This window comes from Colletotrichum gloeosporioides (assembly GCF_011800055.1).
Source record: "Colletotrichum gloeosporioides strain Lc1 chromosome Unknown consensus_38, whole genome shotgun sequence".
NCBI classification, from domain to species: Eukaryota; Fungi; Ascomycota; class Sordariomycetes; order Glomerellales; family Glomerellaceae; genus Colletotrichum; species Colletotrichum gloeosporioides.
Genome location: NW_025544683.1, coordinates 90353 through 106889, shown reverse-complemented (window position 1 = coordinate 106889; position 16537 = coordinate 90353). Strand labels below are relative to the sequence as shown.

Sequence of the window (16537 nt, the reverse complement as noted above, 5' to 3'; positions counted from 1 at the left end):
TGAACCTCTGCAAAGCTCATGCTCATCCGCGGAAGAAAATTTAATGGCCTCCGACCTTGATGCTTTCAGCCTTATGTATACGGGAGTCTAAACCAGCGAGGACATGATGGCCAAGAACATTGCGACGATGCCGTCACGAAAGCAGACAGAATTGACAGTTTAACAGACTTAAATCCGGAATCCTCGTTATTCAACCAAAGAGCCTCGAATTCCCCGCCAGATAAACTATGCAAAACTCAACTCCCATCCATTCACCAGCCTCATCGCCACCACATCTACCGAAACCCCCACCGCATCAAGATCCAATTCCCCCAAAATCTCGATCCCAAAAGCCCATCATCCCCCAATCGCCTTCCACCACCAAATCCCAGCTTCCAACATGCGCTGTCCAAACCCTCACCAGGACACCCCCTTAAACCCACACGGCGCAATCCCATCCACGCTCCCTCAAGGAAGACCCCTTCGTCCACAATCAAGGTTGGGGCTATAGCATGAAGCCGCATCTCATAAGATCAGACGAACCATCGCCTCTGATCCCGCGCTTCCCATCTCGGGACGCGTCGTCCAAACATCGAACATCCCAGCACCCTCCACGGCCTCTCCCATTCACCCAACTCGCTTTGACCCCCCATCAAACCAAACCCACCGCCCCCGTCATCCATATCCCTCTTCCTGGCTTCACCGCATAAGCAAGCCAAATGTCCACCTCACCACAAGTGACTCACCGACAAACACACACACATATACCCAACCACCTCCAAACCCACAAAGGGAGCACCAACACACTTCACCTCCCCTCACCGGCCAAAATCCAGCCGCAAAGGGGCCCCCTACATGAACCGCAACCCCTCGCCACGGCCAACGCATCCGCATAACCTTCAATGCATGCCGGGTACACTCCTCCCGCGTCCCCCGTCCATCATCTCCGCCCTCGAGCCCCACGTCCATGCGAACCCATCGTGGGCTCCAACGCACTTCACCCAGCACACCTCACTTCACTTCACCTCTCCTCGCCCAAACCCCGAAACCCATCCCTTTCTGAGCAAAACCCATCCACCTACCAAAAGGAACAATCACCAACCACCAGCCGCATAAACCAGCACTCTCCCCATCCCTCCCCCAGCCCAGCCCCACCAACACCACATCCCAGTCATCCAATCCCCCCTAATCCCAATCCCGTCTAACCTCCCTCCCCCACCCTTGCAAACCCACGGTACCTACCCCACCATCATCCCATCTCATCCCAGCTTTCCCTCCCTCTCACAAGCTCAGACGAAAAACCGCCGTATCAAGGATGTATCCCTCACCCGTCCACAACCCCATCTGCCAAAATCCAAGGACGAAAGATGAAAATACATTCAGAACAAAATCTACAGCTCGAATGGACCGCGCGTGACATGATACACAGAAGAAGACAATCCGTCATATTCCCCATTCGGTCCCATCTGCTGCACCCATCCGTCCCCCCCGGCCCGCGGCAATGCAACCACAGCCTATGATTAGACACCACGCCCAGGACCAGGACCCCATGCTCGCGTAACCCACGACCATCATTTCCCATGTGGACTTTTGGGCCACCAAGACGATCACTTCCCTTGTGCGCGCGACACCGACACCGCCAGAAGCCAATGGCCCGCAGACGAAAAGTCATCACGTAAATCACGGTGAGGCAAGGAATCACGGCGGAGAAAAGACAGGTTTGAGTCGGTGCAGAGAATTTTTACTCTTTTTTTGTGCCTTTGTACAACTACCTTACACAGGGAGGGAGTGCAAATGCGGGTATACGAAAGTCTCGAGGGCTCTCACCCCGGCTGGTCCCAGGACGACGTGATTACTGTCGTCCCAAACCGTCCCCAATTCATCCAGAAATTCTTCCTCCTGCGATGAGATGGAGAAACTGTCCCAGCCTCTCTCCAGAAAAACAAGTGAACCCAATCCGCCCCCGAAAACTCGTGTCCATTGTCGGCCCAATTAGGGGATATCTGGCCTCCAACGGAGTAAAGAGCGCGAGGCAGACCGATCCAACATCTCGGAAATGGTGTTCCCCCAGTCGCGAAAAGTACCGGCCAAGAGGTTCGTGTGTGTATCGTCCCATCTTTGAACCGGGCCCCAAGACGCCTTTCTCTTCCATGCGGTTGAAAAAGTCGCCCAAGGCCTCGCGTTCCGTCGAAAATAAAAACCACCTCACTTTTTTTGCTCCCGTCGAGAAGTTTCTTTCGGTCGAGTCTCTTCCCGAGACCTCTGCAATCTGACCTTCGTTTTTGACCATCCTTTCGCATCATTGAAGGTCGGGTGTCGAATCTCTCGTCTCCCAAGACTACCTCCAACTGCAAACGGAGACTGCTGCTTCCCAATCCTTCACCCTTCCTGGGGTGACCTTCTCGCGAACGTAAAACTCTTCGGGTGTTGTGTAATAAAAATCCGCTGAATGCTGGAAAAAAAAAACTTCTTCGGGGGTTGGGTATGATCCGTATTCCTTTTTTTGGGACACTTCTGCTGAGTGAAAAATGGACTTTGTTGCAAAAAAGAAAAAAAAATCAAATCGCTCGATGCCATGACGTGCTGATGAAAGAAAAAAAACCATTCTGAATGCCGCATGCAAACAATCTTTTTTTCCTTTTTCACTTCCTGGACACGCTTAAATGCCCTGCCACGGGTGTAATGAGGGGAAAGCTTCGATTGCCCGTATCGTAGCGTTGGACGCTGGTGGGTATCCGCTTGGGACTGGTGCATGCACAAGTCCCGATCAAACTCGAAATCGGTTTAGGCCATGTTGTGACCTGTTGTGTTTTGAGTAAACGGGGCGTATTGCTGTTGTACTTGTTGTTGGGCAAATGCCGCCGTATTCGGTTGAGGGGTGGGGGTGACCGGGCATCTAGGAGGCATCGCGTAGGCGTCCTTCTGGACAGCTGCGTAGGCGGCGCCGTCAGGAGTGATGGGCGGGGTCATGTAGCCGTCGGCGACTCCTTGGACGGCTCCATGGCCTTTGTGCGGGGTGCTGTAGATGCTGGCCTGTTTTGTTGACTCAGAAGGCGGACTCGGAGGGCCGGACTGGGCGCGGGCGATGTTGGCCTGGTGAGCCATGAAGGACGCCAGCTTCTTGGAGACGCCGGAGAGGTGAGGCGAGGAGTACTTTCTTGCCAGAGCGACGGAGGGGCTGTGGAGGTGCTGGGACAGAGTCAGGAGGGTGACGTTCTCAACGTGGTCCCACTCTCCGTCGTTGACCTCGGGCTCGCCAAGGATCGCTCTAGCCAGAGCCAGAGAGGAACGGGCCATGATGGAGGGCTTGGTAGACACGAAGTCGCGGTGGTACAGGGCGATCTCGCAGATGTAGGCAGCCATGTGCTCGACCTCAACCTTGTCGTGCTCCTCAGCGACGATGAGCTGGGTGAAGAAGTCGACGGTGGGGTGGCCGATGGTCCACTCGAGGGTGTTGAGGACGTGCATCTCCATCTGGGTGAACATGCCAGCATCGTAGAGGCCGCAGCACATGTTGTTAAGCTCATGGATCTGGGGCACACGGTCCTTCTTATCTCCGTACTTGGCAGCGATCAACAGAGCAGCACATCCAACAAGTTGGTAATGTTGCTTGTACACCACACGCTTGGAGCAGTACCGGTCGAGCAGGTTGACGGTGAGGAAGAGAGTCTCGGGGAGGAGGGCGAAGGCGGCATGGGCCTCGATGAGAAAGTCGATGAGGTAGGGTCTCATGTACCATTGAATCTCACGCTGCATGTCGATGAGGTTGGCGTCGGGCATCGTCTCATCCTGGGCCATTGTTAGCAACAGAGCCCATTGACTGGGGTCCGCCTCGTCTTACCTCCATGTGCCTCATGTGCTTCATGATGTCCTCCAAGTACTCATCACCGGCAATGCGGGAAAGCTCGCTGGCGATAATCTCCTGCCGTTGCCTGGCAATCATCTTAGCAGCATCGCGGGTTCCCATCCGTGGCCTTTCGGGTTGCTCGTTGCCCTCTGTGAAGTAGGTGGGATCGGCCTGCTGTTGTTGTTGCTGGTAGTACGCCATTATGAATCGAGAAGTGAGTCGAGGGCGGTTGTAAGGGGGTTGGAGGATGACGGGGTCGAAGTTCCGATTTGGGAAAGAGTGACTATTAAGTTCTCCAGGAAGCTTTTTTGGTGGTCGGAGATACGGAAACGAGCAAAAAAAAAAGAAAAAACTCAAAAGTCGGCTGCGCAGGGAAAGAGTGTGGAATGATGCGACCGAAGGATTAGAATATTAGTATTAGAAGGAGCGTGGTGAAGATGAACAGGGTCCGGCAAAAGAGTGACTGTGGCTGGAAGTGAAGCCGAAATGATGCGAGACCGAGTTCCTGCGTACGGGATGACGGACGGAAAAGTGGCCGGGTGACTGGCCGTTTAAAGAAGAGGTCGACTGGAGGGCTCTAGAAAACAGGCAATTCTTGGTTAGCCCGGTGGTTCCTTTGGACGATTTCAGGCGCTCAAGAGAGCCTAGAGCAGCAGATGTTGTGAGACAGGCAGCTATCGTTGACTGGTGACGGGCGCAGTCCAGGCGGTTGCGGGCTGTTAAATTCGCAGCTGGCGATCCAAAGGGCAGATCTCGGCCAAAAGCCCACGAGCGCTGATTCGACAATTGCGTGGTGGAGACGGGTTGGCACGGCGGGAGATGGAGGCATCGACCAGATTGGCGAGTTTTGTCTGGGGCTAGGCGGGAGAGGATTGAAGGGGAGGAAGGGGGTGACGAGAGGGCAGGTTGAGGAACTGGGGGGAAACAGGTGCTCAGTGTGATGGCGAGGCTTACCGCCACAGTGGGAAGATGAAGGTTGTCGAGACGAGAGGAAATGAGACAATTCCTGAGGGTTGGACGGGGGAGCTCCGAGTGAACGTGTCCCACGAGCGATCCTCTCCTCAGAAGGTTGGTATATGAATGTGGGGAGGTTTCTCCGTGGGTCAAAAAATGGGATAGTAGCGGTAAGGGAGAGGCAGAAGGGTAAGTAGAGTTCAGAACCAGTTCGTCCGACTCATCGGAGAAAGGAAAGGGTGCTCGGTGCTAGATGGGAAGAAGCTTGGGCAGGGTTTTGGAGATGGAGACGAGAGTTCATCCCGTCATCAGACCAGGCCGTAGTCGTCGTCGAGTCGATCATCCCGAGTCCACATTGCATTCATGTCAAGTTGCGAAATTGCAGCATTCACCAAAACGTACCTTCACAGACGATGCCCAAAGGAAAAAAAGAGAAAACGTCTCCTATAATCCGGACGGGGTCATGTATAATGACTTTCGTTGACGGTCGACAACTCGTGAGAGGTGTGGTGTTTTCCGTTAGCGACGATTGGGCCAGGTGACGAAGCGAATCGTATCTGGCAGCTTCTGCGGAGCTTTGGGACCTTCAATTCCTTGATCGCAGGGGATCGGAGATGGAATGAGGGCGGATGGGGAGGCCGGCGGAACGAGAGGGAGCAGTCGTCGGAGGGCCGATGAGAGTCGTGTCGTTGTCGGGACTGAGTCGAGTTCCTCGGGTCGAGAGCGAGGAATTCTTCAGGGGGTGTCTAGTCGCAGCGCAGATGGGCGTGGGACTGGTGTCGAGTGAAGGGCGAGGCGAAGGGGCGGAACGGGAGGGACGTCGGTGGATTGGGATGCAAAAAAAGAAGTGTAGAAAATACCAGTCAAGGCCTTCTGCACTATTGATGTCTCTTTCTGTCGTTCAATCCGGTCTCTTGCTCTGGCGTTTCGTCTTGCGGACTTCTTTGCAGAATTGCAGCTCCAAGCGGTTGGTCGTCAAGTGAACCCTTTTGAATGACCTTGGCGGAGGAGAGCGGAGGCGGGATGGGGGGGATTGCGTGTAGGAGAAGCTGGTCGTCCTAACTGCTGGTTGGTTGGGTTGGGGTACTTGTCCTCGTCGGAGAAGAAGCACTCGATTGGTGGTGTTGAAGGGAGAGGTTGATTTGGTGATGTCGAAACTTCTTTTTGGAGGGAGGACAGTCGCCAGATTAAGTCTCTCCTTCCTTCCTCTTTTTTCCTATTCTCTGGGAGGGGGGATTGAGTTAGAGAATGGAAAGACCCTTTAGTCGTTTTCGGCGAGTAAAGAGGTCAGGAAGGGTTGGCTTCGGAGAGGGAATGAATGGATGGGGAGAGTCGAAGGGGAGGAAGGAAGGGGGGAGGAGAGGGTAGGTAAAGGGTTGGAGAGCGGAGGAGGAGATGAAAAAGGATTGGAAGAGAACGAAGGTGTTTTAACCAAGCACCGCACCACCGACGCTCAGCGAGGAGGAGGAGTAAGGTACCTTACGACGTGGGTACGGGTGTGTGTGTGAGAGAGAGAGCCCGCCGGTAAGAGAGAGAGAGAGAGGGACGAGTCTGTCCCCCCAGTCCCAGTTCAGTTCCCAGTCTGCAGTCTCCATTGTAAGGCAAGGTCCCCCCCTTCCTCGGTTCCAATAAAAAGGTACTTGCAGCTTTGGCCTTTTTGGTCTAGGAGAGAGTGGGAAGGAGCGACCTGGAGAGGTACCTTTTCTGTGACTTGCGTGGGAAAGAGTGGAAGGAGAGGGGGGGAAGGGGAGGGGAGGGGGTGTACCGTGTGGTGCTTTCCTGGGCTGGGCTGGCAAGTGCAAGTGCAGGTGCAGGTGCGGGTGCAAGGTGGATGACAGGAAGGACAGGACAGGACAGGACAGGCAAGGGCAGGGCAGGGACAAGGGACAAGCTCGAACCAGGCTTGAGCCGGGCGGCGGGCATGGGGGATGGGGCTTGGAGCAATGCTGCTGGGGACTGGCAGCTGGCAATTGGGCGGCCGGCGACGCGGACGCGACCCAGGGTGCCAGGGTGCTTGGGAACCTGTAGAGGGAAAGGTACGTACCGGATGTGCTGAAGCAGCTGCTAAGAGTGCTGCAGCTTCAGTGAGTGCGCTGAGTGGACGGCCAAGCTGCTGCCGCACTTTACTTGCAGAGCCGGCCCTCTTTTCCTTGCAGATGTGCCCTGCAAGTGCAGCAGGAGCGACAGAAGCAGGCTGAGTGAGCGATGTGATGTGAGTGAGATGGACGGGAGATGCGCAGTTTCGCCCTCTTTTCCCACGAGGTTACCTATGGTATTGTTCTGCAGTCTTCGGATGCCAGCGAACGAGGCAGACAGGCAGTGAGCAGACTCAGCGGACAGCAGCAGGCAGGCAAGCACTTCTCAGTATCAGTACTCACACACACACAATTGATTGTCTGCCCTAGCTAGCGAAATGTCGGTTTCCAGCTGTCGCCGTCCAGTGTCCAGTGTGAGAGCGAAAGCAGCAGCTAAGATAATGCCTGTCGAGCGCGCGCCGAGAGTGGATGGCGGACTTGCAGGGTGGGACCTTACAGCAGACGCGAGCCGGCCGTCGATTGGCTGCGGCTGGTGAAGTGCTACTGCGCAAGTACGTTAGGAGGTACGGAACCGTTTGGCACCGTGGACCTGACGCCGGAGGCAGACAGGACAAGGCAGGAGCAGGAGCCAGCAGATGCACCCCCCCAAGACGCCTGAGGAGACTGACTGCAACAGCTCTTACGACACAATGACCGCTTTTGTGCAGCAGCCCGGCCGGTGTCTTGTTCTTGGATAGGTATCCGTACTGCACTATTCGAACCGATGGGCCGTTGTGCCTTGTGCCTGTTGGGATTGTATCTGTGCCTAGCCTCGATATGCCACGCCGCAGATGATGCCACCCGCGTCGCTACGTTGGCAGGACTCGCAGATTGATAAATGTCTTTGTGTGTATCACTGGCAGTAGCGTGTTCCACCGCCAGGGTCAAAAGGAAAAGGAAGACGTGATACGGTACGTAGAGCTTCAGAAGTAAGGAAATCCCCTATTACTATGTAGATGGCGTCCGATTTAGCGGACCACGGAGGCGTCAGACTCTGTGGCTAAACGGCGGGCCGGCTGCGAGAAAGAATGACGAGACACGAGGCGAGACGTCGAACGGGATCACCGGCGTGGAGCGGGGGTGACAGAGACTGCTGAGAGTGGCCCAACGACGACACCTCCAGTGGAACCGATGCGCCAACAGCCTGCAAAAGTGCTGCTGTCAGCGTCGACGGCGGCCACGACGAAGCCTGGAGCCGGTCGTCGAGGTAAGTGAAAGAAAAAACGATGGTGGCTGGGCTGAGCGTTTCCTTTCCGACCCCCGGCTCGAACTGATGTTGCTGATTGCCCTTTGTCGCGGATGGTTTTAGCGGTTCGTCGACGAGACGGTTCAGCGTTCGTTCTTTCGCCCAGGGGCTCTGCGGCCTTCTGGTTGGTTGGCTGTCAGGACTTGGCCAAGGCAGGGGACGCGGCCGGAGAGTCGCACTGGCGAGTAATGATTGGCGGGGTGCCTGTCCGATATATGCTGACTGATCTGATGAACAAAGGCAGGCGGCTTATGCTTGCTTCGGGGAATGCGTGTACAGAATATGTAAGATGCTCCCGAGCTGGTGGTAGTAGTGTGCAAAAGGGCGGATATGCTGTGTGGATTTGAGCAATGGTGGAGATTCTGCGTCCTTGGTGGTGGTGGTGAGAGTGGTCAAGGTCCAGGGCGGCCGGTTTTGCGTGTAATGGTCGTGTTTGCGTGCAAGGTTGGAGGAAGGTGTAATAAGAAGCGTGAGCGTGAGCGTGTGCGTGTGGTGGTCGCGGTTTGGGTGGTGTTCGGAGTCTGGAGCAGGGATTGACGGGAAGCCAGGCGCCGGCTGGGATTGGCCACGACGCGGTGCAGGGGGTGATTTTTGGTGTGTGTGTGTGCGCCTTGTCCTTCTGGAAGCGTGAGGTTCCTCTGTAGTGGATATCGGGGGACCGTGGACGTGGATCTTGGGGCAGTTTGGCGACATTAAGTGATGGATGACGATGATGCAGATTCGGTCTCCGTACGAGGTGCCTCCTCTCCGTGGGCGTGCGTTTAATCGTGGAGAATCTGCAGAGTAGAGCGGGAGGGACGACACACAGTCATGTAACTGTGGCTTGGATATTGGGGGGGCATGCAGAGAATATCCCAATGAAATGACATAAGCAGGCGGATATGACGGTGGAGAGCGTACTCAGTATTCAACGGCGAGCGACATTGGATGCATTTCCCGTCTCCTTGGCCTGATTCTTCCCACGGCGCCCTCCACCGATTGATATATGCGTAAACCGTCATCGCAATTCACCACTGTCTGATAGCATCGCCACCGAGAAGGGCAGGCAGGCAGGCAGGCGGTCGTGGTCGACGAGGCCCGTATTATTGTTATTTGTTATTCGCAATTCGAATTCAGCTCTTGGTGTTTGTTTGTTGTTATTCCATCCGTCAGCGAACATCTTGGGCCACAAGAAAAAGGTCGATGCCGTCCGGGCCTCTCCGGGACGGGCCTCCACCCAGGACGTAAATCCGAGAGCTGCAATTGGGCCGACCGTCTGCAGGTGTCGCGTCCCGTCAGCAGCGGCGCACCGACCGTCATCCATTCAGCGGCCGTCCTTCTAGAAGCTCCAGCGTCCCCTGCACAAGCCACAGGATGTTCCTCCACTGGCAGAGAGCACTGGCAGAGCAAACGGTGGGCGGGCCCCCACCCCTTGCGGCCCTCGGGCCACTGAGCGTGCTTCAACGACAGATGCCTCGTCGCCAACCAGACCAGCAGTTGTGCAGCCATCCAATACCTGTGCAAGCTTGTTTCTTGCATGAAAAATGCGAGATGCAGGTCTCCATCGAGGCCGCCCACAAAGACCTGACCTGACCTCGTGGAGCCTGAGGATTGAGCTTCGTCCGTCACCTTCATCATCAAATAAAATAAAAAAAACAGCCTACCAACGCAAAATGACGGGATCGTCACTCGCGCAGGGGCAAGAGTCAAGAGCCCAACGCCCGTGACCTGCAACCGGGCCCCCGTCCCCATGCTACTTTGCTACTTTGCGTGCCAATACTGCATGCGTCCATCAAAACTTCCAGAAACTCAACATCACACACGCAAACGCGAAAACCACACGTCCCTCGGACGCCTTTACCAAACGAGACCGTCGTAAATGGGGTGGAGGGTCATGCGTGTTCTCCTGCGCATGTGGTAAAAATGGTACCTTCCGTGCGCCGCCCACACTTACCGCAGGCGCACGCCAGGCGCAGGGTCGACCGTACCACCACCACCACCACACCGGCTCGGCTTCAGATTGAACAGTGAACGACCACCACGGCTCCTTTTCTGAGGTTGCAATTGCTGGAGCCTAGGGCATCCTGCTTCAGATACCAGCGACTGGCGCACCTTGGCGGGGCCAAGTGTCCGGTATCATCGCTATGGATCGTCATCTCATCATCAAACAGCCCGACGACCATCAGATCTTTCCGGCAAACGCACGGCCATCTGGAGGGCAAAGTGAGCCGTTCGATTTTCCAGTTTCGGCGACCGCGTTGAGGTCGCGTTGAAACCCAATTGAGTCGAGCGTAGTCGTAATAGTTCGCCTCTTCAATATCATCCGTACGTGTCTGTAACTTCAGCCCCTCCAAGCCGGACGCATCGGAAAGGGGATTGTGGTGGCATTGGCATTGGCATTGGCATTCGAGGATTGAGGATTTTGAGGATTCACAGGGTTGTGTGGAGTCAATTGCCATGCCAGGTGCCGGAAAGACTCTCAATAGTTTTCATCTGTAAGGCGGCCCTTGAATCTGAACATTCAGTGGTTAAGCGAAATCTGACTTGCGCAAGTCCTGGCGTGTCCTCTTCAAACCGTATTCGAAAGTCAATTGGGCCATCTTGAGTAAATTGGCCCTGCAAGACCTACGCCAGATCATCGTCCCCCATCGCGCCTCGCGAAACAAGAAAGCACGCAACACCCAAGGAACCAACTAAATTTCCCCAAACCTGGCTGGCTCGTTTCCCTTCTCCTCACATGCACAGTACTTGCGTATGCAATGCAAGCAACAGGAAACCATCTCGCATTGGACAAGGAATCTCCAATGCCGCAACAATTCCTCCCAAGAAAGAAAAAAAAAAATGAGGACATGGACCACCAGCCAGCCAGCTTGCCCAGTCGGCAACCCTATCCCCGGTCCGTACACAAGAATCACGACCGGCTGGGCCGCTTACGTCGGAGTGGATTCCATCGTCCACCGGTCCCCAATTGCAATCGACAATGCCCTTCCCAAAGGTACCCATCCAAGTACCTCGCATGACCTCGCAAGGCATGACTTGGGCCGGTGTCCACCCGCGCTAGGTACTTTTCGGGTACCTTCTCCTTTTCTGTGTCTGTCCCCTTTCCCATCGGTGATGAACGATTCCAGCGTCTCTTGAATTAAAGACAAGGCAATTAAGATGTGCGGAAGCCCAGATCGTGATCCCTTTTTCTCATGTCTCCAAGATGAGTCTGTTCAATGCTGGCACGTTAGGGGGCAGCGGCTCAAGCGAAGACTAATTCCAGCGGGCATATCAAAATAGCACACCCAAATGCCTGCAACTCCATAGGGCAAAGACAATTTTTCCCAACCGAAGGAGAGAACCCCCCAGCATGAAAACGCCAAACGGTCGTCAACCATTCCTTTTGGCAAATCGCATCTCTCTCCCGGTACCCTCATCCACAAGTCAACGAGGAGTCTCTCGGCCCATCGAATGACATCCCAGTCAGCCTTCACTGAATCCAAAGTGCTCATCAACCCCAAAGTTCCAGGAGCCAGCCGGGAACGGTCGTCAATCTTCCCACCCTCCCTCGTCCAATCACTGCCCCCCTAATGCCTGAACGCTCGACCTTCTCCGACATCCCGGTCCCGAGCACGAGGGCGACCGAACCGAACCCGGAACGCCGTTTCCCACGGACGCGCGACGGGACCAATCACAAGACACCAACACGAACTTGAACTGCAGAGTAATCCCCCCCAAACCGCGACGTTCATTAAAAAGGAAAGGAGGAACCACTTCCCACACACGACAGTGCCTTTTCGTGTACGTGCGTGCATGTCTCCTTTCTGTTTAACCTCACTTCTTATAAACGCATTCGTATGTAATATTCGCAATACCACGGAAATCCCGTCATGCAGATCCAATCCAGTCCCAATCCCAATCCCAATCGCCAATTGTGCCTGTCCAGTCCCCCCCCTTCCCCTTAACGTCCAGACCCGGAGGCCGGTGCCAGTGCCTGCTTCAAGCGAGATGGAACTGCACTGCAACAGCTCGAGCCAACCCTACCTGGCCCAGCATCACCGGAAAAAGAAAAGAGTAAGGTGATGCAAAAATGCGCATGTAACTGAGGATCCCTCTCCTCGCCGCCCACCCAAGAAAGAAAAAAAAGGCGTTCATCCACCAGACAACAACGACGCAATCCAAGTCTCTGAAATTCCCCCGTGTTCCATACGTGCCTCCTTAGCGCCAAGCCGATCGATCCATTCCCCGAGGGCAGCAGGCAAGAAACCAAGTATTTTCGCACAACTCCAAAAAGCCCACTTGGCCTGCATCGTATCCCAGATCTCCGCGTCGAGATCGTGGGAGTGTGTTTTCTTACACCACCTGAGGGGGTTAGCTTACGGGTAACACGATGCTACAAAACTACTCATTCACCCGCATATGCGGACTTTTACACAACGTCACTTCACCGTCAAACCCTTCCCTCCCTCCCTCTAACACAGACCAAACTCCCAACGGCCCCATCGCCGCCAAGACGCGCAAGTAAAGTGAACCTCTTCATAGCCGCATGGCTCAGCTCGCTCGACGACGATAGTCCGCCCCGCCCCGGCCCAACCGACAGCAACCCCAACGCCACCTATCTATGCCGTTTTCAATCATCTGGATATCCGGCACGCATCGTCAGGCACACACACACACACTTACTTGCACACACACGCCCTCGTCGATCCGCCGCCGCGCCACACAAGCGCCAGGAGGAAAAAGAAGATCGCGATCGGTTGGTTCGCTCCCTCCCCTTTCACGCGCGTGTTCGTTCCGTTAGAAGCAGGCCATTCCGCACGTCAGACGCGCCAAAACGGTCCTTCCCCCCTTCTAGTGTACCCAACAACCAACGGGCTCGCGCTCCCCCTGAAGCCTGAAGCAAGCCACATCTATCATCGCGAACCACCAAATCCTCCTCCCCCAAAAATACACACACGCATCATCCGCCAGGAACAAGCAGCGGGGAAAGCCACCGCAGACTAAATCCCATGGCTTCCGTCCGTCCTTTCCATCTAGTTTAACTGCGTCTAATCACCTAGCCTGATCCATTTAGCTGCTGCCTTGCACGCCGTGTCCCGCGTGGGGGACGCCGTATCCAGTATCTGTCCCTCCCTCTACCCGTTCCGCCACCGCACCCTGCGCCGTGCATCACCACCGTCAAGCTCCTCTGCAGTAGTGACCATCTTCCCGTAGCCGCGCAAGACACGAGCCGCTCATAGCTCCAAAAGCTTGCGAGACCCAATGAAGCAAAAAGAAAAGACATACACAGCGAACGGCACCAGATTACCCAATCCCCCCTGTGCCCCTCTTTGCTTCTTCCCCAATGGCCACGCGCGCGGGATTTGCGTCGTCGCCTTATGAGCACCACACCCCGGTCACCGCTTCAAGTCTCAGAGCTGAGACCTGCCTGCCTTCTTTGCTTTCTGCAGCCCGCGCATCGGCAACATGGTCCATTCTCGGGGTATGATGTCCCATCGAGATGCGAAATCTCATCGACGGCGAGGAAAAAAAGGAAGGGCTGCCATCATCCGCTGGCGCGTATCAAGTATTGAATGTCTCACAAGAGAAAAGTGCAGCACTGCGAACACCACCTCAGTCATCCGATTTAAACGCCCCGTTCGGCCCCGCGCATGCATATCCCGTCATCCCACCTCACCAAATAAATCCAATTGACACTCCAAAACATCGCTGCCGCCCAACGTACGGCGGCGGCTACGGACGAGACATTGGAACTGATGCAGGCGTCTAAGCAAGCAACCGCATCAAACGCCATTGCCGCGTTCACGGTCTCCTATGAACCCATGCGCAGCATGCCGTAGATTCGAGCTTCTCTCATTCCCAATCCTCAGCCAGGTACCTCTCTCCCCCGAGAACATGCTGTCAAAGAAGGAAAAAGACGGCGGCGCTTGTCAAAACCACGCTGAAGCATCACTCCCTCACACAATCATGCGATGATCTAGACCAGAGCATTGCCTCCGAGTCCGGCATATACTCCGTCCCAGCTAAAAGGAGGCGGCGGCAACAATCGTCTTGCACCCCAGCGGGAGCAAAACCACCAGCCTAAAACGGTTACAGACCGTACCCAGAAGGGGGCGAGGGGGACGTGCTCCGGGCAGTCTTCTCTCGACCGCCAACGGAAAGAAAATAGAATTCCCACCGCAAAACCGCAATTACCAGTGCCGCATCAACACCGTCATCAAACGGTCCGAGATTCCCACGTAATTGCATCGATGCCATCGGTGATGAATGCAACGGCAATTATCGAGACATTCTCTGGAGAGCGACCCCTGTACGGAGGCTCGCCCCAAACCAACACGGCAAACCCACACCCCTGACCCGCGGTTCCGTCCCACCGGCGCCGACAAACTGGGCCTCCTCAGACAAAAAGGAGCACCGGGGTGGGAAGTTCATTTGCACATCTGCGCCTCTCCCGACTCAGGCCACGTTTTTATTTCTCTTTGAATGGAACACTCACACTCGAATCTCAAATCTCTCTTCAACGACTCAAGCAGCTGCTTGATTAGTCGGTTGACGTAGTCAATCGGACAACTATGATTCAAAGCGTTTCGAGAAACACCAACTTTCCTTCCTTCCCGCTTTGTCCTTGTCTAGAGCGCTTGTCAAATGAAAGAAAAGCCTTTCCCACCTGATACATCAGACGAACAAAGGTCAGTGCTCCAGCCCACATGACCTTCCCACAGACAGGAAAAAAAAAAAAAAAAAAAAAAAAAAAGCCNAGACCCCCCCCCAAAAAAAAAAAAAAAAAAAAAAAAAAAAAAAAAGCCGCTGAAAGGATTGCCATTTCCATTCTTGGGTTCAATAAATGAAAAGAGGCGCTTGCGTTGGAGAATAACGTAGTCCCGTCTCGACCACTTTACGCGGTTGGTATCCTTAATGAACCCCTCAACGCGGTCGCGCCGTACTAGTTAGACAGACGTTCCTGTAATTGTCATCAAATGCTAGGAACAGACGCAACACTCCCCGGATTTGCCCCTGCCCCTACTCAGTCCATCTCGAGTGCAAAGGCTCCCCGGAGTCATGTCCGTCCACAGCATCAAGATACCTGGCGCCACATCGCCACAGCGGCAAATATCGAAGGCTCGCCATCGTTAAGCCTCAACATGACTCCCTCGCCCTTCCCCGGATCTGGCCCCACCCGGTAGCATCCATCCCACGGCCTCCAAAAACGGTCGCTGCCGTCCTGGCCTCGGCCCTTTGGCCGTGGAGGCTTCAAGCTTGCTTCGGCTGCCAATGGAGCCGTCACACCCACCAAGCTTTCGAAACCCCGTCTCGCCGTGAACCTGCTTTGCTGCCTGCCTTCTGCCAACGCAGCAGTTGCAGTTGCAGCGACAGTTGCAGGAGCCAAAGCAGGCTCGACACAAATCTTGGTCGGTAGGCCGGCTGGCTGGCTGGTGATTGCAGGGAGGCTGGACGAGTAAGAAGCGCGCCTACTCCAAATCCCCCAGAGACCTCTTCCTTGAAGGCTTGCGTGCGTTCACACAGTACCACCCACTTACCCCTCACCCCGTTCGCTGTCATACGAAAATCGTCATCGTCCACCACCACCACCACCACACCTTCAGATATCCCTGGCAGATGGCTACCCCCTCTACTAAGTAAGTTAGCAGCGCTACTCAAAGTATGGCCCCCTACCCCCGCCTTCAGCTCAGGAACGTCGCGAACCAGCGCCGGCCTCCGTACACCACCATTCCAGACAGCCCAAACTGAAAACTGAAAACCTCCCCAAAAATCAAGGAACATGCAAGTATTTCCCCGAACCAGCTGCCAACTGGCAAGGTAGCACCCAACCACCAGCCCACGCCCGCGCAACTGATAAGCCCAGCGAAGCGTCAATTGGACCACGAACCTCCATTGCTCGTAGACCGGATTCCAAGAATCCCACTCGCTTGCGGACCGCGAAAAAGAAGTGTCAAGATACGCTGGTCCAGCTGGCTCCGGCCATGCTCTGCCGTTCCCCGACCCCACACCATTTCTCGTCCCCCTCCATGCCCTTCCACTCGCGCTATTCGGTAGCCCGGGAAGGCCCTTGTCCGGGGATTCCAGCGAGCCCGGGTTTGCGTAGATAGTAGATAGGCAGTCGTGAGCCCGTACACCTCGTCGCATGCGGCTAAAGCAAGGCAGGAGGGAGATGTGGTGGTGTTGGTTGTGGATTTTGGCGCCAGATGTCGGCATCATTTCTTTCTACACTCGACGCCCTTCTCCCGGGGGGTGTGCGCCGGCTCGTTCGAGGTTTTGATGGGTCCCCGCATCTGCATCCCCAGATTGGAGAACCCGACGACGACGCGCGCGCACGATACGCGACTGGCGACTCTTCAGCGACGCCCCTCTTTCTCACACGCGACGGGCGACGGGCGGCGATCCTCGGCACGACGACCGGAGCGCCGGGTCCGTGGAACATCGACCCCTCCTCTCCCCAAGATGGTGACGCTGTCG

General features: G+C 55.4%; 1 protein-coding gene across 1 annotated transcript; it reads right to left on the bottom strand.

Annotated features, from left to right (window-relative positions):
- Nucleotides 1–2763: 2763 nt before the first annotated feature.
- On the bottom strand, nucleotides 2764–4027 carry GCG54_00013553 (G1/S-specific cyclin CCN1; the record flags this gene model as incomplete). The annotated part of the gene is made up of 2 exons (XM_045413405.1): nucleotides 2764–3768; nucleotides 3821–4027. The coding sequence occupies 2 exons, from the start codon at nucleotides 4025–4027 to the stop codon at nucleotides 2764–2766; spliced, it is 1212 nt and encodes a 403-aa protein (XP_045265039.1).
- Nucleotides 4028–16537: the final 12510 nt, after the last annotated feature.